This window comes from Lynx rufus, unplaced genomic scaffold (genome assembly GCF_022079265.1).
Source record: "Lynx rufus isolate CCGP_SWC_20201006 ecotype Redwood Valley unplaced genomic scaffold, mLynRuf1.p SCAF_9, whole genome shotgun sequence".
NCBI lineage: Eukaryota > Metazoa > Chordata > Mammalia > Carnivora > Felidae > Lynx > Lynx rufus.
The window spans coordinates 65,409,482-65,436,866 of record NW_025814897.1 but is presented as its reverse complement, the minus strand read 5'-3'; the positions used below and the strand labels follow the sequence as shown (position 1 = coordinate 65,436,866).

Genomic DNA, 27,385 nt, shown 5'->3' with positions numbered 1-27,385 from the left:
TGCCCTAATAATAAGCTGAGTAAGGTTTAAATTTTGAAACCACAGTAAATGAATGTTTTACATCACTATTTTTAAGCCTTTATTTTAAATTATTTTTTCTTTTTTTACCACAGCCCACATTAAGAAGAGGGAGTGGATGGGTGAGCTAGGTGAAGGGGATTAAAAGATACAAACTTCCAGTTATAAGTCACAGGGGTGTAAAAAGTACAGCATAGGAAATAGAGTCAATAATATTATAATAACTTTTTATGGTGACAGATGGTAACTAGGTTTATGGTGATAATTTTGTAATGTATATAAATGTTGAATCATTATGTTGTATACCTAAAACTAATATACTATTATATGTCAATTATACTTCAATAAAAAGTATCTCTTATATTGTGACTCAGTGCATACTCATACACAAACATTCTCTATATGTGTATTTACATAATTAGAAGTTTCATAGAAGTTACCAAGGATCTATGCAAAATACTCATATTATCCTCTTAGAATTAAAAAAAATTGATGTCAACCCACCAAATTGATTTCCCTAGACCATGCTTTTCAGCAATTTACGGTTATTAAATTTTGAAAGATGAAAATCCATTGGTTTTTAGAAATATGTCCTAATTTTGTTGTAAATATTAACTTTTCATGTATAGGCAGGATGCTTTCGGTGCTAACTCTAAGTTTTTCTCTAACTTATAGGAGGGTGACAGAATCAGAAAGAACCTTCTAAATTATTGTTTATTTTCTTTCTGCAGCTCTCATGTGTGAATATAAGTATAGTGCATCAGTAGTGTAAAGACCTCACCAACTGGAAGTTACAGTTTTCACCATCAGCTTACCTTATCCCTTTTGGTCTGGTTCTTTTCCTCAAGGAGTGGAAACTTCTTTCCTTCAAGTTGCTTTAGTTGCAGAGTTAAGCAAATGGCCAATAGTGGGTTTGGTAAACAATGCGCAAAATGCTCCAACTGTTCATCTACTTCTAAGCAAGATGTACTGTATGTATGTGCCTGTAGAAGAAGGCTTTCTCCAATCTCTGTGGTGGAAATGTCCCAAGAATCAAGCATGGGCAGCTCAGAATATGAAGTTTCAGCAGACAGAAAAAAAGAAAACCAACCCATCACAGATAGTGCCTCTGGGAAAGTTATGGTAAATATTGAAGTTTCTATATCCCAACACAAGTTGACATCCTATTTCCTAATCCCATCCTTAGCTTGATCCATATCCCTTGGTCCCTTGTCAGCTAAATCATTGCCTTCTTAACTATTAAAGGAACATTTATTGCTTATGTGAGAGGTGAGCAAAATTGGTTAGTAATTTCTTTTATGATAATTCCATCCACTGTTGAGTTATTTTCCATGATCACAAATAATTTGGAATGTTATTCCAGCTTCTTTAGTTTTTAATGGTTTATACAGAAATGAATTGGCTTTCAAATTGGATAAAATCTGAATTTGGGCCATTGTTATAGTGAAATATAGGGTGGTTATTATTTATGACAATTTCTGGTTATCTAGATGGAATATCAAATATACTTTGCAAAGCTGATGTATGTTAGTTACAATCTATGACTACCTGGTAGGATTGGTTTGCGGGGTATTTTACCTTTATGGAGAAGAGGCAGTATGGAAGATTGTAGTTGATACAGCACAACTTTGGAGACTGAGAGCAGTAAGTTTTATTTTTATTTATTTATTTATTTATTTATTTATTTATTTATTTAAATATGAAATTTATTGTCCAATGGTTTCCATACAACACACAGTGCTCATCCCAACAGGTGTCCTCCTACCCCCCATCAACCCTCAGTTTATTCTCAGTTTTTAAGAGTCTCTTACGGTTTGGCTCCCTCCCTCTCTAACTTTTTTTTTTCTTCCCCTCCCCCATGGTTTTCTGTTAAGTTTCTCAGGATCCACATAAGAGTGAAAACATATGGTATCTGTCTTTCTTTGTATGACTTATGTCACTTAGCATAACACTCTCCAGTTCCATCCATGTTGCTACAAAAGGCCATATTTCATTCTTTCTCATTGCCAAGTAGTATTCCATTGTGTATATAAACCACAATTTCTTTATCCATAATCATCAGGTAAGTTCTGATGGATTTGTGATGCAGGTTATCATGTAGACTTGCCTGGATTCAGGTGACTAGATTGAATGGCTGGCTTCTTATAGTCTCTTCTAGTGTAATAAGCCAATGAATCATATAGGACTTAGAATTTTAAAAAAGAATAAAAAACACAATATTTCTTTTATACAATAAATATCATAGCACACATTTAAAAACAAAAAAAGACAATATTTCTTTTACACAATAAATATAGCACACATTAAAGATTTGTCATATTATTTAAATTAGCGTTCTTATTTTGTCAAGATACAAGTGTACTGTATTGTATTACAAATATATCTTAATTTTTTTTATTCCTTTTGGTGTAAGCCCTCGAAAACCTCCAATGTGGAGAGAAAAACGTCTCAACAACAATGGAGTCGGGGAAACATTACAGAAGGAAAAGTTCCTCACATAAGGATGGACAACGGAGCTGCTATTCGGGTATATAGAAAGCAAACTGAAACTTCTAGGAACTTGTAACTCAATAGTTAGTGGCAAAAATGATTTAAAAATTAGTTTCTAAGGAAAGGAAGGAAAGAAAAGAGAAAATTAATCAGTTTCAAGTATGCCGAAGTCTTTACCAAAGAAAATGCAGACTAATTATTTTTTCTGCGTATAGTGAACCAAATAGACTTTAATTAAAGCAGAGGACATTTTTAGTAGTAAAATGAGAACATTTTGGTCATTATGTCTTGCCTGTTGCTGAGAACAATCTTGGGGTCTTTGTGTAGACCTCTTGAAGACAGAGAAAGACCAGATGACTTGAAATGGTTTGGCTGTTCATTTCCTTGATGACTGGTACTGAGGCCAGAATTTTCCTCATGGACCCCTCCATTTTTTCTAGACTGTGATGGGATGGGTACCAATATTACTCTTCTAAGGATTCTAATTATTATGGTTTGAATATTATTACCATTTTAGAAATTAACATGTGTTCCTTTAACATCACATTAAAAGAACCACAATAAGAACAACTAGAAGAAGAAAATTGAATTAACATTAAATAACTTTTTTTTGACATTTATTTATTTTTGAGAGAGAGAGAGAGAGAGAGAGAGAGAGGGGTGGAAGGGCAGAGAGAGAGGGAGACACGGAGTCTGAAGCAGGCTCCAGGCTCTGAGCTGTCAGCACAGAACCCTATGCAGGGCTTGAAGTCATGAACTGTGAGATCATGACCTGAGCCAAAATTGGTTGCTTAACTGACTGAGGCACCCAGGCGCCCCAACATTAAATAACTTTAAAAAGTGTGTTAAGAGGTGTTTGACAATTTACTTGAAGTGATCAGAAAAACTTCCTGAGAATTCTGACTTGAAAAATTTAATTCTCCCACTTTAAATAAAAAGCCTGTATTTTGGGGGGGGGGGGTGCCTGAAGGGCTCAGTAGGTTAAGTGGCCAAGTCTTGGTTTTGGCTCAGGTCATGATATTATGGTTCATGGGTTCTAGCCCTGCACCCGGCTCTACAGTGATGGCACGGAGCCTGTTTGGGATTCTCTCTTCCTCTCTCTCTGCCTCTCCCCCACTCACTCTCTCTGTCTCTCTTTCAAAGTGGATAAATAATTTTAAAAAAATAGATAAGTAACCTGTATTTTTAAAAAATCCACAACTTTACTGAATTTTAAATTTAGCCCTAAGAGCTTTTATAAAAGCAAAATATGTTCATTGTAAAATATTAGGAAAATATAGATAGAAAAGTGAAGAAAATAAAAATCATGAGCCAGATATAACCGAATTTAAAATTTATTACTTTTATTTTTTCTATACATGTATGTCTTACTCTATTTTTTCTTTCCAGTTCTTTTCCTGTTTTAAATTATGAAACATTTCAAATATATACATATTTTTAAGGAAATAATCTTAACTAGAATAACTGAAGTTTTTCTTGTCCTATTAAATGGACAGGATCATTTTAAAGTTTTTAAACATTTTGGAAGAGTATAAAAAAGGAATTAAAGTCATCCAAAATTCTACTATCCAGTGATAGCTACTCTTAATGTTTAGATGACCATCTTTCCAGATATCCATGTCAGCACCTTCACATACCCACATTTTCATAATGGGATCATATCATACATGCATTCATACTCTACACTATATCATTCTATGTCAATAAAAATAGATCTACATTACCATTTTTATAGCATCCTCTTAAGATTATTACAAACAAGAAGTAATTTTCTCCTTATTTTCACCACTATGTAATTATGTCAAAGCAGTTAGTTGAAGAAAAAGATTAGTTTATGAAACTAGTTGGGCAATAGAGCTATTTCTATATCCATTCCTCATTTAAAATATCCTATTTAAACAGTGTTAAAATACTGTGTCCAAGTTGTGGTTCTATATGTTAAAAAAGCAAATGAGAGTTTTCTCATTTAAAGTACAAGAAAAATTGGAGAAATAGTTATATAGTTTATATCATTTTGTTCTGTGGAAAACAAAAGGGATAAATGACCATTTAAATTGAGATTTTACTCATTTTTCATAATACATAATTGGGAGTTACATATAAATAAAATAAAAATAAAATATTTGTCTTTTTTTAGTCATAGTTTTTCTGATTTTGATTCTCACCGTTAAGTGGTTGTAGGAAGAAGGAAGGGAAAAAGTAATTATAAATCACTGAAAGTCCCATCTTGGGAACCATCACCTGGGCAGGATGTACCCTATGTGAGTCCAGGAGTTGCCATTTGCATCATTCAAGACCATAAATCCAACATTCTTACCCCAGGGTTCAACTCCACATAACTGGTCTGTCACTTCTCACAGGTATATATATGTAGAAGGTTCCTGGCTGGCTGGCTTGCTGACTGAATTTGTTGATTGATTCATTCATTTACTGATTCATTCATTCATTCATTCATTCCATATTTGCACTGCTGTTCCTGTGGAATGCCTTCCTTGCTTTGTTTGCTTGGATGATAGAAAAAAGATTCTCGATTATTTGCTTTTGTTCCCTCACATGCTGATCTCAGAAGCCATCTCTTTTGTAATGTTTTCCCCTATTCTCCCAGTATTTTAGCTGTGGTCTCTGGCCCCAATGTTGTTTTGTATTTTTTTTTTAACTTAAGACTTTATAACTTAAGTGATAATCTTGTCTCTTGAGTAGCTTACAAATTCTGAGAAAACAGAAATTGTGTTTTATCCATTTTTGTATAAAATATGTACACAAGGAACTATCTAAGGAAAGTCTAACATGTTGAAGCCAAACATTTCTTCTTTCTTCCTTCCTTCTTTCCTTCCTCCCTCCCTCCGTGTCTCCCTCCCTCCCTCCCTTCCTTCTTTTCCCCACTATGTGCTAAGCATGAATGTTTTACCTACAAAGTTTCAGGGTAGGCTTTTTAAAGGCTTCCCTTGGTTGGTTTTTAAAGGATACAAAAGAAACAGCTTCTTAAGCTTCTAGACCATCTTGGAAGAAAAACATGAACCAAAGTATTTGTAAGAAAGAGAGTAATAATAATACGTGAGGACCAATGCATACATACTGAGGGAAGTCAAAATAATGGAACAATTACCAAGGTGCAAAGTCGGGGAACTCCTTCGTGAAGGAGATAAGTAATTAGTTGGGCATTAAATCTTCTTTTATGAAAGTAAGACAGGAATGTAAGCAGCAGAAGATATGAAGATTAGCAGCTAATTTATCTCTTGCACGGCAAAGGTGAAAGTGGTTGCAGAGAAATGGAGTAGCATCTCCAGGGAAGGCTTTGACTGCTGACCCAGCAGAGGCTTCACCTAGTGGCATTACTTTAGATGTTTTGTCGTATTATAGTCCCCAGGCATCATGTGTCCAGAAAGTCTTATTAATACCCTGATATTGATTTGGATCAAGGAGACTGCCCCAACCAAACAGGAAAAGAAAGTGTAAATGAGTTACATGTTTGTTATTTTACAGTGAGAACCAGGATGCTGGTGTTGGCAAAAATAGTGCATTATTATTTTTTAAATAATCTTAACTTCTATTGGGTGCTTACTATGTTCTAGGTGCTATGCTTTTTTAAAAAAGTTGAAGTGTAGTTGACATACAATGTTACATTAGTTTCAGTTTCAGGTGTACAACTTAGTGGTTCGACAATTCTACTCATTATGCTATGCTCATCATGGGAAGTGCAGTTACCATCAGAAGTTAAATAATATGTGGAAGGATTCTTGGTCTGGATAGCGTTACTATGGATGGTTTTTATTTTCTTCTCAGTGCTGACTTACATTAAAATTTCTGTCAGATACTGCTTTTTTCTAAAACAAAAGGAATGAAACCACTAAAGTGCTTTTAAATAGAAATAATGAAGTAAAGAAAAAGTGTTGCTTGGTAAACGGCAAAGCAGCTATTCAGTGGTTAATAGGTGTTGATTTTATAATACAGCTCTCCGAATTTGGGGATAATTTCTTTGGTAAATGTATTTTATACACACAAACACACATTCATGTATGCGTTAATATTCCATTCCTCCTCTTTCTTATGAAGACATTTCATTCATTGTAGTTTGTAAGAGATTCATCTTGATACTTTTGAGGTTTTCTGTATGTCTCCATTGGGATGTTCATGGTTTTTCCTCCAAAGGGCAATTAATGAGATTTGCCAAAACTCATTTTTGGTTAATTAATATCAAATAGGTGGCATCTTCTATTTGATTTTACCCTGGAGCAGAAACTCTCTTCCCTTGGTTGGGTATCTATCAGTATTATGTGTTCATTTTTAATACCTGATGAATACCTGATGAAAGAGACAAAGGAGCTCTTATTTTTTATCCAGGAAATCTATACCTTTGGAAGAATATTGGGACAAGGGAGCTTTGGAATGGTCTTTGAAGCTACAGACAAGGAAACAGAAACTAAGTGGGCAATTAAAAAAGTGAACAAAGACAAGGTAAGACTTATTAGCAGCATCACACTGAGGGCATGGTGCCAGGGCAGGGTGGGGTAGGCGGTATAGTTTTCACACTAACAGCTGCCTCTGAGGGCAGGGCCTGGGCTGTTCCCCTGGATAAGTGTGGCCATTTCCCTAGCCTTCTGGGAAGGGACCTATTCTTGAACTCATGTATCTGGGAAAAGCAAATGAAGGATCAACTAATGTAACCAGTATGACCAAATAAGGGTAAAGTTCTTCAGAATGAGTTGAAAGTAAGGGCTGATTCTATGTCTGTGTAGCTGTAGGGCTAAGGGCTAGATATGGCTTAGCTAGACTGAAGTCTCAGTGTTCTCTCCCAGTGTAGTTCCAAGGGCTTTCCTCCTATCCTTTCCTCTCCTTTGATTCCCTATATCCTCATTGTTAGCTAAGTCTCTGATTATTCATCCCACCTGCTCTTCCCGTTTGAACCACTTTTTCAGCAACTGTCAACTGTGCTGTTTACTTGTAGCCACTGTTTTTCTCACTGGATTTCTCCTGGAGTGGACAATGACTGGGCTTGTCTTTAAGAGAGAGTCTAGCTTCTCAGGCTTTACACCTGATCATTTCATCAGCTTTTAAAAAACCTCTGTGCCTGGGAAAAGACAAAAGACGGTGTTTTTTTTTTCTTGGGTTTGTGATGATTAATACTACATTTACAAAGTGAAATAGTAAGTTTTATGTATTCTTTAAAACAGACTATAGAAAATTACATACCATTTCTCTCTAAAGTTTAATAAAATAACATACAAATCCTAATAAAGGGAGATCTAGAGACTTTCTGGAAATCTTTAGAATTCTAGAACCATTGTGCTACATGGGATGTTGTTTCCTTTGCCCCTTTGGTGTCAGGGAGGGCTGGGGGTTAGATTTTAGGGTTATATAGTAGGGTACCTGCATGCAACTTTAGGATTTCAAAGTCTTGCATACACATACTAATGATAAGCATTTATAGGCACTAATATAGTAAAATAAATTTATATACTCAATTTATGAATTGGACAATATATTTTACTGTATTATATGCAGGTTAGGCCATTTGGGGAGGGAGGTAGGAATGGAATTGAGACTTGTATTAGGAGAAATTGTGGTAACTTTCCATGTCTAGTCTAGATAAGAATCCACTCCTCACAGTTACTGTTTCTCTTGACCCTCTAGGATAACCTTTACTTGTTGACTTTCACCCTAGGGCGTAGTGGTAGGCAGTTTCCTACTCATTCTGAGATGGTAATGGTTGAAGGGTAAAGGTAATTGGATGCAGGGATGACTCTAGGTAAAATTTTAACTAGGTAAAATTTGCCATGTGATCCATCTTTTTGCAGTCCTTGAAGAACTATTACGCATTTTCTAACCTTGGTGGTGGCATGGGGGTGGGGCAGAGGGAAAAGACCTTTGTCGTCCCTTTCAGGGATGTTTTTATGTGAATAAGGGCAATGCTGGTAATTTAGATATCAATAAGGGGGGATGATTGGGGTGGTGGTAATGGTGGTGAGGGTAGAAAAGGCCCTTCTAGAATTTCTGAGATGACTGTAGAAAATCAATTGTACCCTGATTTGCGCTCCCTGGGATGTGCCTGCCTTTGTCTTTTGCCATCAGGTATGGTTAAAGGTTACATGTAAGGAGATAAAGCTGGAGTTAGGTTGGTCTGAAGGTAAGATCTCTCTGGGCTCTGTGCTGAAAGCTCAGAGCCTGGATCCTGCTTCGGATTCTGTGTCTCCCTCTCTCTGCCCCTTCCCTGCTCGTGCTCTGTCTCTCTGTCTCTCAAAAATGAATAAACGTTAAAAAAATTTTTTTGAAGGTAAGATCTCTCTCTCTGTCTCTCTCTTAGAAGCTGGGGGTATCAGGAAGTGACATATTGCAGGGCTAGGTGTAGAATCTCACTGCCTATTTTGTATATAAATACAAACAAATATGTAAATAAAAGCATATATATATATATATATATATATATGCACACATATATCTTCAAAACAAAACAACAAAAGAAAAACATTTTGTTTTTAGCTTCTCCAAATGATGTCACTGGAAAGCAGATTTTGGTTTTATTATGCTAACATCACAGGATTAACATGATTTTGAAGGAAATACCAAAAGGCATTTTAAAAACTGGAACAATTCTCTCAGGGGACAGAGACCATGTTGTGGTTAATTTATAGAAACAGTCCAAGAAACAGATGTGGCTTGAGGCCAAATTATATATAACTTAAAATTGGACAAAGGAAAGAAGGGCCATAATTTAATCTTATCGTGGAAATAAGTTGCATGTTATCGTTTGGAAAGGGAACTTCTCCAGAAAATGTAGGAAAAGATATAAAAATGACTGTAACTTTTATATTGAGGTTTGTATTAGTGACATTCATATGTGAAATCTATGCATCCTCATTGTGAAAGGCTGGAAGCTCTGCTGTGAAGCTACTTGAACGGGAGGTGAATATCCTGAAAAGTGTGAAACACGAACATATCATACATCTGGAACAAGTGTTTGAGACGCCTAAGGTAAGGCTTGTTCAGGTGCTGCACTTTGAAAGTTGTTACTATTACAGATGAACATCACTCCCTTCTGCAGTCACCCCTGTAGGGCACAGGTGTTCCTGTCCGTGGCATGTGTCTGTCACTGGCAATTGATGAGGGCATTCTGGAGGACTTTTATTATTGATTATATAATTAGGTGTCTGATGATTAGATTGATGTCTTTAGTGATATTTCTGGGTGGCTTGTTGAAAACAAATGTTTACAATCGAAGCAACTTCATACACAAACAGATAGTAATTAGAGCTTCCTTAGAGATGGCTTTCCTTTTGTTTTGGGCTTTGGTGTCTCCATTAGAATCTCTTAGAATATTGTTGTAATTTTACAAGGTTAGCTTTATAAGAAAGTTGGCATGGGTATATTTGGCACTGTGTAGAAGATATTTTACCATCTGTGTTTTACCAATGTGTTTAATCTTCTTTCTTCCCTAGATGTTATCATTCTTCTCTTTAAATGCCTGTAATTTTTATTTACAGTTGTTCTGAAGCCTGAGTTATTTGCCATCCTGCCTCCAGATTGTTTAGTGCCTGTGGGTTTGGGCGTTTCTCTGCTTGGAGGCGGTATAATGTAGTGGTTAGGCATGTGGACTCTGGGCTCAGATTGCCTGTGCATTCGAATCCTGGCTCCACCACTTATTAGCCGGGAGACCATGTTGTTATCCAACCTCTCTATACTTTAGTTTCCTCATTTGTAAAATGGGTTTAATAATAGTATCGACCTCATTTGGTTGTGTGAGAAGGGAGACGATTCATTCTCAGAAATACCAAATAAAAGCAGTACTAAAACAGTAGCACTGTTACTACTGTCTAGTAACAGTAGGTTTACAACCTATTGGAAATATGTACAAATCTTCCCCACCCCCGCCCCCACACACAATGGAGTCCCAAACCCTTTCACACTTCACTTCCCGGTTCTTCTTCCCCTCTCCGTTTCTGGGGCTTATTTTCGTGGGCTTTGCAATGAGCATGAGCCAAAGAACAAAGGGAGGAGGGACTGAAAGTCTCTGTGTCACCTCAGGGAATGTACATTTGTTCCAATCAGATTACTTTTTGCCTTACGCGGGTCTCGGCAATGCCCCGGTAAGGCTGTAACCTCGGTAGTACTCAGCCAGTGAGGAACCAGGGGAGGGACTCTTGTGCTAGGAAATAAATTATCTGCTGTAAATGCCCTGAGGGTGCCTGTCTGCCAGACACCCACTTGCAAGAATGTTGTTTAAAGCCTCACTTCACTGTGCTCTGAGTCTCTGCATCCTTTGATTGGGCCGGTGGGTTTATTCCTTACAGTTGTTGAAGGATTAAATGGGAAAATGGATATAAAGCATCTGTCTCTTTAATTGTTAGCTATTGTTCTTTGTTGCCTTTGTCAGTTTCTGAGGCAGAATTAGTCAGTTTGGGTTATGTAGTATGCTTGATTCATTAGGAGTGCTTGATAACTATGAAAGGCCACAGTTATCCTTTATGGGAGCAGTATACGGCAATGATGCCAAAAGTCTGTTCTTTTTAGTCTTCGAGTTGTTATTTTTTAATCCCCAAATCATGTTAAAATAGTTTTGCTCTTTGTCATCAGTTTTAATCAATTTGATTATATTGTGCCTTGCTGTAGTTTTCTTCATGTTTCTTGTGCTTGGGGTTCATGGAGCCTCTTAGATCTGTGAATTTATGGTTTTTATCAAATTTAAGCAAATCATTGGCCATTATTTGTTCAAATGCTTTTTCTGCCTTCTACTCCAAGTATCCATGTTAGAATGTTAGGTTGCTTGATATTGTCCACAGCTTACTTTCTCCTTTGTTTTCTTTGGTATACTTTTCCTTGCGATGTCTTCAGATTCAGTAATCTCTTTTTCTGTAACATCATGTGTGCTACTTATCTTTTCCAATGGAAATTTGATTTGATTCTTTTCTGTATCTTCCATGTTTCTATTTAACATGCTCTATATTTACTCCTCCTTAAATATAGTTATAATAACTTATAGCATTCTTTTCTACTAATTTTATCATATATGTCATTTCTAGGTCAGTTTCAATTGACTGATTTTTTTTTCCATTATGGGTTATGTTTTCCTGCTTCTTTGTATGCCTGTTAGTTTTTGGTAGGTTGCTAGATATTTTTATATTCTTATAACTACTCTTGAGCTTTATTGCAAGACATAGTTAGTTGGAAACAGTTCGATACTTCTGAAGCTTGTTTAAGCTTTGTTAGATGATACCAGAGCAGTCTTTGATCTAGGGCTAATTTTTTCTTACTACGGAAGTAAGACCCTTTGAGAGTACTTTACCTGATGTCCTGTGAATTATGAGATTTTCCACTTTGGCTAATGGGAATACAGGTTCTTTCTGGTCATGTGTAATCTCCAGTTATTGTTCCCTCTGCTCCTCTTGCATGGTTCTTTACCCAGCTTTGGGTAGTTCCCTCATACACATAAACTGAACAGGACTCTGCTGAAGACTTGACGGGGAGCTTCTGCAAATCTATGGAGCTTTCTCTGTGTACAGCTTTCTCCTCTTTTGGTACTCTGCCCTGTGAAATTTAGTTGTCTTGGCCTTCCTGGACTCCCTGTTCAATTTCCTCAATTCATGGAGACTGTTAGGCTCTCTTTGTATTCCTTCTTACTGCCTCATGGCCTACAGATCCTCTCTGGACAGTAAGGTAGGATGATCATGGGGCTTGTTTCATGTGTTTCCCCTCTTTCAGGAGTCATCACCCTATGCTGCCTAATGTCTAATGTCTTAAAATTGCTGTTTTATATATTTTGTCCATTTCTTAAGTTGTTTCAGGAGAGAGGGTCAGTCTAGTCTCTGTTACTCCATCTTGGGCACAAGTGGGAGTCCAAATCTAGAATAGTTTGAAGGCAGAGGAAATTATCATCTGTGATTGGTTTGTTGTGGTGGGTTTTTTTTTGTTTGTTTGTTTGTTTTTTAATGTACTGCTGGCCCTTGATTCACATAGGTCAGATTGCCCCCTCTCCTTCCCTCCCCAACTCAAATACTTAGACCTTCTAGGTCATCTTAAAGATGAATGGAAATTGTTACCTGATTGGATAGACCATGGTATTAGAACTGTCATTAAGTCAGACTATGTTATGGTTTTTTTGTGAATCCAAATGTTCTCCAGATCTACACAATGATTTCTAATAATTATAAAAAGACTTATAAAAAACTTTTATTGATATACCTTTTATCAACTTTCATATTTAAACTTGACATCAATTTATGTTGTAAGCACGGCTAAAGTAACTCTTCTTTCCAAATAGTTCACATACCACTTATGATCCCTACAGTGCTATCAGTGGAAATACGATGGCATGGTTCAAAAGCTTATTTATGTGTTAGACTTTGCACAATTCTTTAGTTACTTTTGAAATTCCAAAGCATCCTGAGGTTTAGTGGATTTGAATTTTGACTGTTGGGAGAAAGGGTGTTAATCTTCTATTCCTGTTTTCATGCTTGCTGATTGAATACAGATGCTGCATTAGTAGCGGCTATAGAATAGAATCAGACCCCCAAATTAAAAAAGAAATTACAAAAATTTAGCTGTGGAGGATGGAATGGGGCCGTGGAGGGTAGTCTACGACTGAATAGCAACAGATATGAAAAAGGCTTGCATTTTAGTTGCCTGTGAATCTTTTTGACTCAAGAAATGACTTCTAGAAAACCCAAAGTGGTCTTAATATGCATCAACATAAAAAGCAAATATGGAAGAGGCATTTTACCCCTGGCTTTTTCCTGCATATAACCAGTTAGTTACTAAGTCCTGCTATTTCTTCCTCCTAGGTAATTTTCATGTATTTTTCTTCTTCCCCTTCTTGTGTCCATTCTGTGCCTTGCATCTACCCCCCGTAAACAAAGGTCATCACACTATAGCATGCAAGCCCAATATGGCATGCTGCCTATTTTTTTTTTATGGCCTGTAAGCTAAGTTTTTTTACATTTTTAAATGGCTGAAAAAAATTTAAAGAGTAAATATTTGATGGCATATGAAAAGCATATGAAACTAAAATTTCAAAGTCCATAGATAAAGTTTTGTTGTGTTGTTTATGGCTGCTGTTATGCTATAACAGCAGAGCTGAGTAGTTGCAAAAGAGATTGTACAACCTACAAAGGCAAAAATATTTACTATCTGGATCAGGCCTTTAGAGAAAAAGTTTGCTGAGCCCTGCTCTACATTGCTGTTAGAGTGTTCAGTTAGAAAGGCAGACTTAACAATAGCACACACCTTTCCCCCCACTCCAGACACTAGCTTAAAAGACTTCAGTGACTCCTTACTGCATATGGGGGAAAAATTGCAAACTCCTCTGTGTGACATCCAAGAATCTTTACAACCTGGCACTAACCTGTTTTTCCTAGTCTCGCCCCTCTCCACTCCACTATTCTCCACCCTACCAAACTCCCAGTACTAGTAACACTGAGATATCTGCTCTTCTTTCAACAGTCAGTGCTGTTTCAATCTTTGAGTTTTTGCAAATACCATGTGTTAATCCTGTTCTTACCCCCATTCTCTAAGCATAAGTCCCGATTCAGGTATAAAAACCTGCGTTTAGTGTTACCTCCTCAGTGAGCATTCTTTAAACAGAGGCTCCTTTCCTCTGTAACCTCATGGCATTTTGGCTACACTTCTTTGATTAACACGTACCATACGATATTGTATTTCTGACTATACTGTGAACTCCTTCAGGGTTAAGATCTATGCCTTATGCCTCGTTGTTCCTCTGGCATCCTGCAGAGTATCTTGTGCATGATAGGTAATAAATAATTTTGAATGAGTAGATTGATGATTTAGATTATGATAATGTTTCTACTATGTATGTGCAATATATAACATTTTAAAAATTCTCAACCGTATAATTTGCCCTCTCTCTCTCTTTTCAAAAATACAATGTCAGAAAATGTACCTGGTGATGGAGCTTTGTGAGGATGGAGAACTCAAAGAAATTCTGGATAGGAAAGGGCATTTCTCAGAGAATGAGACAAGGTGGATCATTCAAAGTCTCGCATCAGCTATAGCATATCTTCACAATAAGGGTAAGAAGAGGGTCATTCAGCTCGTTGACTCCATGAATGCAGACAGCACTTTTGTTTAAGAGTGATCGTATTCAGGATTCATAGTCACAGAAATAATCCCCACTAAAACAGAAAATTTTATTTTAAAAAACTTTCTAAAGTTTTTTTCTTTTTAAAACTTTAATTAAATATAATAAATATATTTTAAATAGAAACAAGGCAAGTATACATTACATTGTACACGGACAAGGATGAATATTTCTATTCAACACTTTGAAAAGCTGCTAATCTTATCAAAACAAAAGTAGACAAGTCAATAATAAAAGTGAAATTTCAAAACACTTATATTGTATGGAAGTGTTGAATCACTAGATGCCTGGAACTTATATTACACTAAATACTTATATACACTACACGCTAACTGGAATTTAAATAAAAATCTATATATTCTGTGTGTGTGTATATATATATACATATATATATATTCTATATATTAAAATCTATATATTCTAGGCTTTTTTGTTGTTGTTTTTTGTTTTTTAGACTTAATTTTTACAGCAGTTTTAGGTTTGTAGCAAAACTGAGCGGAAGGTATAGGGATATCCCATCTACCCCTGTCCATACATGCACAGCCTCCTCCAGTTAGCAAGATCCCCACCAGAATGGTACACATGTTACGACTGATGAGCCTACACTGACACACTGTTATCACCCAAAGCCCATAGTTCAAATCAGGGTTCACTCTTGGTGGTGTACATTCTGTCGGTTTTGAGAAACATATAATGACATGTATCTGCCATTCTAGTATCATACAGAATAGGTTCACTACCTTAAAAGCCACATGTAAAAATTATTCTAATTGCTTTACTGTTCTTTGATGTTAGTGCCACCGCTTTTCCTCAGGCACCCCCTTTTTCTCTTCAAGGTTAATTTCGCTCTCACATGACTTTAACACCTTCTCATTATACAGATGAGAGAAAAGTTTGTTCCAGAGAGGTGAAGTGACATGGTGAGGTGTGGCAGAGCTAGTATTAGAATGGACCCAGGGGTCCATTCTGCAGATATTTCCTGAGGGAGTTCTACATGTGGTTGGATCCAGAGTTAGGAAGATTAAAAGACAAGGCCCCACCCCTTAAGGAACTCAGCCTAGTGGGAGATTGAGTATAGAAAGCAAACTGTAATTCAATGTGATAATTTCTCTAATGGAGAGCCATATACAGCGCAAGGAGCATAGGAATGTAAGTGCCTCAGTTGACCTGAAAAGCCAGAGAAGGATTCACAGAGGAAAAAAATTTGAACTGAGGAATACAAATTCAGACAAAAAAGAGGGGAGGGCTTTCCAGGCAGGGGCAACAATTTTTGCAAGGGCAGGAAATCAAGGGCTTAATATTATATGAATGTCAATCCTCCCACATTGAGCTATAAATTCAGTATAATGCCAACCAAAATTTCCACAGGATTTTTCATGGAACTTGATAAAATTATTCCGAAGTGGGCAAGAATAGCAAAGAAAACAATTATAAAGAATGATGGAGGCAGTAGGGAGACTTATTGGGTGGTATTTATGTCAGAAGAGATAAATAAGCAAAGTAACGGAAACATAAAAATTCCAAAAACACAGGTTGGGAACTGTGTAAGGGAACTATAAGTGATTAGGCAGAATTGCCATTCCAGGGCTCTTCAGCTACATTTTTCCAGCAATTGTACGTGTAACTTTTTTAAGTCTGGGGAAATGATTGCTATGGATATGAAGTGAATTAGTCACTTGCAGAGGAAATGTTTTGGCACATGATTATTTGCATGTACATAAAATCTTACCTGATGTCTGACATGTTCAACTGGAGATTTTGTGTCTCGGGGTTTTCGTTTGTTTGCTTTGTATTTTAACATATAAAGAGTTAGGAAAGTTTGTGCTTATGTTGTAGAAAAATATATTGAAATGAGTGCAGTTTGTATACATGTAGTTAAGTTGCAGTATGTTAAATGTTTATATTGGCAATAACATATGCATGGAAGTAAAGAAGTAATCCTCTATTTGAAGACCTAAGGATATGGGAAACCTTACTGGGTTTGTAACTACAATGGTCTCCCTCCTCTGGGAATGCCGGACTTTGGGCAGGATCCTCTGTCCCACTCATTAGGCCACCAGTCATGAAGAGCATCTGCTAGAGCAGTAGGGGGATGGGGGAGAGGACAGAGTTAAAGAAAAGGGCCGCTTAAAGTTAAACACGTGGAGAAAAGGGATTTGAATAGAAGGAAATAGAACAGGACAGAATTGTGCTTGGCCCTCCCCAAAGTTTTGTATGTATGTATGTTTTATTTATTTATTTATTTATTTATTTATTTATTTATTTATTTATTTATTTTTCCAAAGTTTTTAACAGTGGACATTAACTTGTCAGCTATATATATTTGTTATATTTGTATCCCCTCTATTCTCCTGTCATTCACTATTCATTTGACTTGTTGTTTCTTTTCTTGGTAGATATAGTACACAGAGATCTAAAACTGGAAAACATAATGGTCAAAAGCAGCTTTACTGATGATAACAACGAAATGAACTTAAATATAAAGGTAAGATAAGGTATTAGAAATCATGGTAAATATTTGCCTGTAAACAGTTTGATAGCAAAGTGGCAAAGTACATCCTCTTTTTAAATATATTTTGGAAGCTTTTGAGCAGGCAGAAAATAAGTGTCTTGTGCTAAATAAATAAAAATAAAACTTGGGGCACCTGGGTAGCTCAATTGAGCATCCGACTTCAGCTCAGGTCGTGATCTCACGGCTCATGAGTTCAAGCCCCACATTGGGCTCTGTGCTGACAGCTCGGAGCCTAGAGCCTGCTTTGACTTCTGTGTCTCCCTCTCTCTGCCCCTCCCCAGCTCGTGCTCTCTCTGTCTCTCTCTTTCTCAAAAATAAATAAATGTTAAAAAATTAAAACAAAATAAAATAAAGATAAAATTTTTACAAAAGAGGTTGTAACTGACAAGAATAATTTTACAAGTTAGGTAGTGCTATTGAATCTTTTTTAAAGTAGATATTCATTTGGATAGTTCTAAATCATTAGTTAAAGAAGCAAACAGATGCTCTGAATTCTAATTAATTTCAAATTTATGCCTGGTAATTTGATGTAAATGTGTTACAGATTTAGAGGAAAAAAAAAACACCTTGGCTGTGCCTTTGATACTAAATTAACACTAAAGTCTGTATTTCTCATTGAAAATTTTCCTGGGTATTAATATTTATGTCCTAAGCACAATTAATGTGCCAAGTGTTTATTCCTCAAGATTTTATTCAAATTAAGTGTTCCTTAATGTCAAATAAATGATAGGATACATTATTTATTACTTAGCACTTTAATAGTGGCTGCTTTCAAAATATATGAATGTGTTAATTTAGGAATAAAATGTTGTCTGTGAATAACTCACTTTGTTGCAGAAGCTAAATCCCTATGTAATATAAGTGAGTTTAACAGCATTGTTGTTTTACCAAAGTAAATAAATATTCTTGAATATTTTCATTTTAAACTCTGTGAGGGCAGGAATCATACATGTTTTATTGATTGTTGGTACCTAGAGTAATGTCTGAAAACATAGTATGTGCTCACTTAATATTTGGTAAATGAGGGAATGATTGCTCTCTAAAGAACTGAATTGATCGTGAAACCTTTTGTATATTTGATATCTGTGTAGATTTTCTGTGGAGAAAAGATACATATTATAATCCTCCAAGTGAGATAATTGTGAAAACTCCTGGAGAAAACGATCATTCTGTTTAGAAAAATAGTGGTATCACGTACTGATAGGAACATTTTCTTACTCCAGAAGGCCCTGGAAACTTTGCATTCAGTGTCTGTGGACCACGAGCCTATCTTTGGTTGTATGATCAATAAATGCGCCTGTTTTTTTGCTTTCAGCCCAAGGCTGTTCCAACTTGGGAGACAAGACCAAGGGCACATACTGAATATTTAATAACCGACTGTGTCCTGACCACGATTTGGAACAGAGCAGGAAGAGCGCAGTCGCAGCAGGGCCTCCCGTGTATTTCTAGCTCCACGGTCGCCTTTTTTCCCTGTTAATTTGCTTCTTGTAGTTTTTAATAGCGTCGTAATTGTTTTAGTTAGTATATTCTAGAAACACAAAGGAAGTCATAGCAAAGAGAAGATGGTATTTACCAGAGATAGTGTCTTATAAATAATTTTTAAAAGGGGGCCGTTTCTGTGAGTGCTGCCAAGGATAATGACTGCATTTATAACGGTGCTTTAAACTGGAACAGAGCTTGAGTGTCAGAAAAATAGAGAGTAAACCTACTAAGGCCAGAATGCATTCTACAATGAAAGAGGTTTTTAAAAATAACTTTTTTTTTAATCTGAAAAAGCTAAATGCCTTCTTTCAAAATAGAACTTCCCATGTTGAGCCGGTAAGTTTAATTAGAAGGAACAATCAATCAATATCATGGGTGTTTGCTCCAGATAGGAGAAACCAGCCTTCTCTTTACCAACAAGGTTTTTCTTCTTCACAAAGAGGGGTGGAAGGGAAGTGAAAGCAAAGTCCTTATTAGTAATACAAATAAAACCCCTCCATCCTCAAGAATCCTTGAATTAAATACAGTGCAATTACAATGCGGCAGAACTCCTACTTTCACGCTTGATCTTAGCCAAAAGGCCGAGGAGCGATTAGAACTCCTACTTTCAGAATGAGTGAACTCTGGGGCAGGAAACCAGGTGACTGTTTTTCTTTTTCTAGGTGACTGATTTTGGCTTAGCTGTGAAGAAGCAGGGTAGAAGTGAAGCCATGCTGCAGACCACATGTGGGACTCCTATCTATATGGGTAAGTTCATAGATTTAAAATGATCTTTCTATATAAAGGAGTAGAACAACTAATGTAGATTAAAACTTGAGCAATTTGAAAGAACTCCTAAAACTCAACACTAAAAACAATCCAATTAAAAAGTGGGCAGAAGAGTGGAATAGACACTTCTCCAAAGAAGACATCTGTATGGCCAACAGACACATGAAAACATGCTCAACATCATTCATCATCAGGGAAAAAGGCACATCGAAACCACGATGAGATACCACCTCACGCCTGTCAGAATGGCTACTGTCAAAAAGACAAGTAAGTGTTGGCGAGGATGTGGAGAAAAGGGAACCCTCGTATGCTGTTGGTGGGAATGTAGATTGATGCAGCCACTGTGGAAAACAGTGTGGAGGTTATTAAAAATAGAAATGCCATGTGATACAATAATTGCACTTCTGAGTATTTACCTGGAGAAAACGAAGACACGGACTTGGGAAGATACGTGCACCTCCATGTTCATTGCAGCAGTATTTATAGTAGCGAAGCTATGTGAGTAGCCTAAGTGTCATCGATAGAGGAATGGATAAAGATGTGGTATGTTTGAGTATGTGTAATTACTCAGCCATGAAAAAGAATGAAATCTTGCTGTTTGCAACAACACAGATGGACCCAGAGGGCATTATGCTAAGTTAAAGAAGTCAGACAGAAAGAGGAAAATACCATATGATTTCACTTAAATGTGGAATCTAAAAAAATAAAACAAATGAACAAACAAAACAAAACGGAAACAGACTCGTAGATACAGAGAACACAGTGGTAGTTTTGGGGGTGATGGGCAAAATAAGTGAAGGGGATTAAGAGGTACAGTCTTCCAGTTATAAAATAAATTAAGTCACGGGTATGTAAAGCACAGCATAGGGAATATAGTCAATAACATTGTAATAACTTTGTGTGGTGATAGATGGTGACTAGACTTATTGTGGTGTCCATTTAGTAACATATAAAAATGTTAAATCACTATGTTATACACCTGAAACTAATAGAATGTTGTATGTCAACTATACTTCAATTTAAAAAAAAGCAGAAAAGGGGCGCCTGGGTGGCTCAGTTGGTTGAGCGTCTGACTTCTGCTCAGGTCACGATCTTGCGGTCCGTGAGTTCGAGCCCCGCGTCAGGCTCTGGGCTGATGGCCCAGAGCCTGGAGCCTGCTTCCGATTCTGTGTCTCCCTCTCTCTCTGCCCCTCCCCCGTTCATGCTCTGTCTCTCTCTGTCTCAAAAATAAAATTAAAAAATGTTAAAAAATAAATAAATAAATAAAATTAAAAAATTTAAAAAAGCAGAAAAAAAAAAAAAAAAACCCTGAGCAGTCTGATTTTGCCGTAATTTGACTTAATGGCCCTGTAATCAAGCTACTTTTTCTTTCCCTAGGTCAAATAATTTCATTGTTTTAGCATTTTTCTCGCAGTTCTTACCTTTAAAGATTATAGTTTTTATTGGTTTTCTGGACTCTTCTTAGAGTGTTTATATCTCTTAGGTAATCATACCCCAAACTTAATTATTGGTTTTGTGAATTCGTGCTGAAACCATGTGTGTGTTTTGCTTCTTTCCATCTCTTATCCATTTTTATTGCCATCAAGTGGTACATCATAAAGAGTACCGATTAGATATATTTTGTACAGCAACAGTTTACCATTTTTCCAAGTGTGATTTTTAACAGCTTTACTGAAGTACAATTTAAATGCCATAAAAAGTGTACCATTCAGTGATTTTTCCTGCATTCGCAGACTCGTGCAACCATCACCACAGTCCAGTTTTAGAGTGATTCTATCCCAGAAAATTGCCTCCTGCCCATTTGTACTCAATCTCATTCCCATCCCAGCCCCAGGTAACCACTAATCTTTTTGCCTCTCTGTATCTGCCTTTCCTGGACATTTCGTCTGACCGGAGTCATACCATATGTTGTCTTTTATGTCTGGCTTCTTTCACTGAAGCGTAATGTCTTTGCAGTACCTTCCTGTTGTAGCCGTAGTCTGTCCCTTTATGTTTCTGAACAGTTGTCTGTTGCATGGACATGCCACCTTTTGTTCATCTGTTAGCTGATGGCCATGCAGTGTGTCCAGTTCGGGGCTATTATGAATAATGCTGCTATGAACTTTTGGGTCCAAATTTTCATGTGGACACATTTTCTTTGGGCGCTACCTAGGAGTGAAGTTGCTGGGTCGTGGATTATTTATGTTTAACTTTTCAAGAAACTGCCAAGTGGTTTTTCAGAGTGGCTATAGCATTTTACCTTTCCACTAGCATGTGGGTATGAGGGTTCCAGTTTCTTTTTGTCCTTGCTCACTCTTGATAATTACCTTTCCTTGTAATTATAGTCATTGTAGTGGGTGTGAAGTAGTATCTCACTGTGGTTTTTTAATTTGCTAATTTAATTTTCCTAGTGGCCAATGAGGGTGAGCATCTTTTCACGTAGCTGTGAGTCACTCATAATCTTTGATGAAATGTCTATTCAGATCTGTACCTAGGAGATGATTATGTATTTTTTCTCTTTAAATTTATTAGTAGACTAATTGCATTAATTGGTTTTTAAAATGCTGAGCTATCCTTGCACCTTTGGATTAAACTCCAGGTGGTTTAATATACTGCTCTATTCAATTCGTCACCACTTTATTTAGGAGCTTTGAATGTAGCTTGCTTTCTTTTGTGCTGCCCTTGTCTTTTTTGATGTTAGGGTTATGCTAGCCTCATTTAAAAAATAAAATGATCTGCTCATTAACCACAAAGTAGCAGAAATTATCTATTCATTAATAGTTTGATGAAATTTCCCCTTAAAGTTTTTTGGCCCTGATTCCGTTTGGTAGGTTAAGTTTCTATTATATTTTCAATTTATCCTGGGTTATTCGTGTTTTGCACACCTTCTTGAATTGTTTTGATAGAAAATTGTTCATTATGTTGAGATTTTAAGATTTATTGGCATAAATGTGCATATTATATTCACTTATAATTTGGTTTTTAATTAAAAATATTTTTATGTTTATTTATTTTGGAGAGAGACAGAGTATTAGTGGGGCAGGGGCAGAGAGAGAGGGAGACATAGAATCTGAAGCAGGCTCCAGGCTCTGAGCTGTCAGCATGGAGCCCGGTGCCGGGCTCGAACCCGCGAACCACGAGATCATGACCTGAGCCAAAGTTGGATGCTTAGACGACTGAGCTACCCAGGCACCTCACACTTACAGTTTTGTAATTCTCCAGTGTATCTGTGGTTCTATACCCCTAATAATTCCTAATATTTTTTTAAGAAGGTCATATGATGTCAGATTAGCAATATGTCCTGCATCACCAGCCTAACTTGGGATTCCAGCTCTGTCACTTACACCTGGGCAAAACAACCTGACTGCTTTTGTTGCAGTCTACATCTGTATAATGGGGAGTATGTCATCCATTTATCAAACAATTTTTGAGGGTCTACTTTGTGTCAGAACTGGTCTGGGTATTGGGACTACAGCAGTGAACAAAATAGAAAAAAATGTCATGTTGGTGCAAACATTAAACAAAATAAAAAAGTAAAATGTCTGGTATTATCTGGGATGTTAGAGAGAAGTGCTAAGAAAGAAAAATAAACCAGGGAAGGGGAGAAGATGTATTTAGGATGGTAATAATAATGTCTTTCTTATCAGGTTAACATGAGAATTGAAAGAGAAAATATATGTAAAGTGCTTAGCACATTACCTGACACTTAGTGGCCAATTTAAGCTCTTGTAATAATACTAATCATTTTTTTTCTTGATCAGATTTGTTAGTGGTTAGGACAATTTATTGGGCTTTCAAAGAACCAGCTCAAGTCTAATGTTATTTGATTGGCTTTTTCATTAGTTTCTGTTTTTATCTTTCTGAATTCCTTCTTTATATTTTATTTTGGTTTATTTAACTTCCTAAGCTAAATGCTTATTTATGTTCAGCATTCTTATTTTCTACATATTTTCCTGAGTATTTCTTTGACCATTTCTTTTCCTATACACTTTTCTTTCTAACTATTATTCATTTTTTAATAGTGTATAATTTTAGTTTTTGTCTTTAATCCAAGAATCATTGAGAAATGCTTTTAGAGTTTCCCAGGTGGTTGGGATATGTTTGATGTTCATGTGAATATGTGTTAGTTTTCCTAGCCGTTTGGTTTTTCTGCCTGGTTTTCTTCATTGTCCTGAGCAATTGTGACTTAAAGGTTTTTGGCTTCTAGGAATTGTTCTTTGTGATTGAACACATAGTTGGTTTTTGCAAATGTTGCATTGGATATTTGGAAAGTATATATATTCCTGGTTTGTTGACCACAAAAATTTCTCTGTGTGTGTATTTATAAAGTCAAATGTGATACCTTTGTGATTCAGACTTTGCATATTATTAATTTAATTTTGTTTGCTTCTGTTGACTTCTAAGAGAGAGAGTTATTAAAGTCATCCACCAAGATAGGGCTTTGACAAATCTTTTTGCACCTTTTATAGATTTCTTTAAAAACATCTTTGTTGAAATAAAATTTATGTACAATAAAATGCACAGATTTTACATGTAAAGTTCAATGCATTTTGACAAATGCATGTGCTTATATAATCACCGCCCCGATGAAGGTATAGAACATCGCTTTTGCCCTGGAAAATTCCTTTGTCTTGCTCTCTGTCAGTCTCCCATCCAGACCCCAGCAACCACTGATGATTTTTATCACTAACTCTTAGGTTTTCTTGCCTAGAACTTTATTTAAATTGAATCAGTGTACATTCTTGTGTCTGTCTTCTGTTCCATGTCATGATTTTGAGACTTACCCATGTCGTGTCAGTGGATTATTCATTTCTATTGCTGAGGAGTATACTTAGTTCTGTTTTTTTTTTTTTTTTTTTCCTACTTGATATATAAAGTTTCGAAACTGTTCTCTCTTATTTGGGAAAAGGCTACTTTAGATTCTGTTCATATCCTCCTGTTGGCAAAAGACATCTGGTCTGTAGTTACATGGGGAAAATATATCCAAGCACCCTGAGTTTTATGCCTGCTTATTAGCTGTCTACACTGATAACAAGTGAGAGAACAAGAGAGAAGACAGATGGTTTGTAGAGCTTTGCTGACTTCCTAAATGGCTCCCTGGCACCGTCATTCTGGCCTCTGCCTCCCTGTGAGCGCTGTGATGGCAGTGCATGTGGAAACGCCCCCGGTAATTAAGATGGCTCTGAAAGATGAAGGCCCAGAATCCCGGCCCTTGCCTTGTGGGGCACCCAGTGTGGAGGGCCTTCATGGAATCAAATCACAGACTTGCCCTTGTCATTGACTCAAAGCCACAGAGCGACTTGAACTCTAATGATTCAGTATTTAAAGAGTTTAAGTAGAGTTGAGGAATATAAGTAGCTACTTAAAGGAAAATACTAATTAATTTTCAATGATTTGGAAATGAATTACTTAGTTTTGTTAATTATCTATAGTTGAACCTTTATTCATTCTTCTCTTTACTTTTCGGTTCCTTTTTGTTGCTTTTTAGTTCCTTTGACAACAGGCAGAAGAAGTGAAATTCCATTTGCTTTTAGTAGTTATAAAAGAAGGGTCTGGGGCAGGGCAGGAGAATGAAACTTTTCTAAAATAACACCTTTTATGTGGGAGGTACTCTGTAGCTGTGTAACCTTAGGCAAGTCACTTCATATATCTGAACCTTAGTTTCCCCACTGGCAAAGTGAGCCAGATGCCCATCTCCCAAGATTTATAGTATGATTTATACAAATAACATAATTTATATGAAAGTATTTTGTAAATATTAAAGTTCTATTGAAATATATACAGCTATATTTTATTTTTCTGTTTATAACTGTTTCATTCTTTCTTTTTCCTTAAGGAAAGATATTTGATCCCTAACCATAGAGGCACAATAGACTATTCCTGAAATATCATATGGGACATTTTTAAAGCCATTTTAAAAGCCAGCCATTATAAAGTAATCTAATCATTAAATTGTGCTCCCTTCAAGTAAAAAAAAAGAAAAAAAGAAAAAGAAAAAAGAAAAGAAAACAAAAAATAAAAGAAAGAAAAACAACTATTTTGAGAAGCTTGTTTAAAGGAGCCCTATTGTGAACACATTGTAAAGTACGGAGCACAGAACTGGGGACTCAGAGTACCTGGATCCTTTTCCTAGTTGGCGTTTTGATCCAGTTAGGTTGTAGGAGCTCTTTCTTTGCCACCTTAGTTTTCTCATTTAGAAGGTGTGGAAAATAATTTGTGTCCTGTCATAGGAGTGCTGTGTTGTTGTTGTTGTTATTATTATTATTATTATTATTTTACTAACGTGATTTATAACCATTTATCTTAGTTTCTCTGTGAATCCAGATTTCCACATATTGGGCTTGCTTTAAATTATATCCACTTCAGGCACGTATTCAATTCTATTTTTGGAAAGGAACTGAGATATTGTTGTCTTCTACTATAACTTACACAGTCTTTGCAAAATCATTTCTTAACAATTTCAAAGGAACGAAGAGTAGTACATTTAGTTACAGTTTATGCCATCGTTCCATTAGAAGCTAAATGACAGGAGTGAGGGTACAGTGACATCAATTGTTAAGGCCTGTACATTATTCATTTAACATCTGCTGTTGGTTCTCTTTTTCCCTGTGGGGGAATAAATTACAACACATCAGCACATTTTTCATGCTTTGTGTTTAAGCATTTAAACTTCATTTATTGTATTATTAATATTATTTCATTTCTGCTTATTTGGCAGCCCCTGAAGTTATCAATGCCCACGACTATAGCCAGCAGTGTGACATTTGGAGCATAGGTGTCATAATGTACATTCTGTAAGTAGCCTGCTAAAGGTACAGTTTAAAATGAATGGATAGTCCCTAACAGTAGAATTATATAGATTTTAAATGAAGATTCCACAATATAGGTTTTAAAAAATGACTGAAAAAACAATTGGGAAGTACTTCTGAAAGCTCTCTTATTTGTTGTTAGCTACATCCATTAGATATTTTTTAATACCATAAATTTATAACATACAGGTTTGCTTTCCATTGACCTATAAATGCTAGAATATGTGACATGATCTGAGTGAACTCTTGCTTAACACCTCCCTGATCCTTTGCTACAAACCAGAAAGCTTCTTTATATTTTCTGAAGAGATTCATCAGGTAGAGACAGGTACTGGTACCTGGCACTTAGCTGTCCTATGAACAGGGCGTATGTGAGGAGTGGACACTAACTAGACAGAGGTTCATCCCAGGATCCAGAGAGTATTCCATAGTTCCTGATCTTCTTACTGCTACCGAAAACATCACTGTTTCTTTCTCACTCTCAGGAGTCAATCAAACCCCATGTCCTGTTAATTTTTCCTTTGAAAAGGAAATTCTTTGGTTTCTCTTCACTGGTATCACTTCTCCTTATGATCCATCTTCTAGAATATTACATTGTTTTTCTGACTGTTCTTCCTGCCCCCGGTCTCCCTCCCTAGTTCATCCTTCACATTGCTGTCAGGACTTTCTAAATTTCAAATCTGATGGTACTACTTTTGTGATTCACAACCTCTGATAATTCTCCCTTGTTATAGAAAAACGTCAGAGCATCCCAGCACGGCATAAAGGCAAGTTTTTCATGATCTGGCTCCAGAATGTCTTTCCAGTCTTGGGCTAGATGTGCATTCCCATGCACCTACCCTATGCTATAGCCACTCAGGCCACTCTTTCTGATTCACATACCGTGTATCACATGTCTCTGGGTCTTTGCTCATGCAGTTTCTTCTACTTAGAATGTTCTTTTACTTCTCTACTAACCTTTCTCCTGGGTCCTTCAGCTCAAACATTAACACCTTCTGTTTCCCTAACTCCTACCATCTACCCCAGCAGAGCTACTGCATTCATTATGTATATACATTCCTACACTCCAAAGAGGAGTTAAGGCAACATACAAAAATGCACGCAAAACAACAACACTGAAAGAAAAATGATAACATTTCATCAGGAAAGTTTGCACATGTGTACATTTGATGGAAGTGTTCACTTTCCTGTGTTCTCATAGCACTTTTTAAAACTATTGGAATATAATTGTTAGAGTAT

At 36.4% G+C, this 27,385-nt stretch overlaps 1 protein-coding gene across 2 annotated transcripts in view; it reads left to right on the top strand.

Annotated features, from left to right (window-relative positions):
• Nucleotides 1–915: 915 nt before the first annotated feature.
• The window catches only part of STK33 (serine/threonine kinase 33), a 67,724-nt gene continuing 41,254 nt past the window's right edge, over nt 916–27,385 (top strand). For both annotated transcript variants that reach the window (XM_047072435.1, XM_047072434.1), the window contains exons 1-8: nt 916–1,140; nt 2,432–2,545; nt 6,850–6,963; nt 9,373–9,477; nt 14,390–14,528; nt 16,993–17,081; nt 19,253–19,337; nt 26,056–26,131. In XM_047072435.1, the coding sequence (XP_046928391.1) occupies nt 916–1,140; nt 2,432–2,545; nt 6,850–6,963; nt 9,373–9,477; nt 14,390–14,528; nt 16,993–17,081; nt 19,253–19,337; nt 26,056–26,131 (947 nt within the window). The remainder of the gene's footprint in view (nt 1,141–2,431; nt 2,546–6,849; nt 6,964–9,372; nt 9,478–14,389; nt 14,529–16,992; nt 17,082–19,252; nt 19,338–26,055; nt 26,132–27,385) is intronic.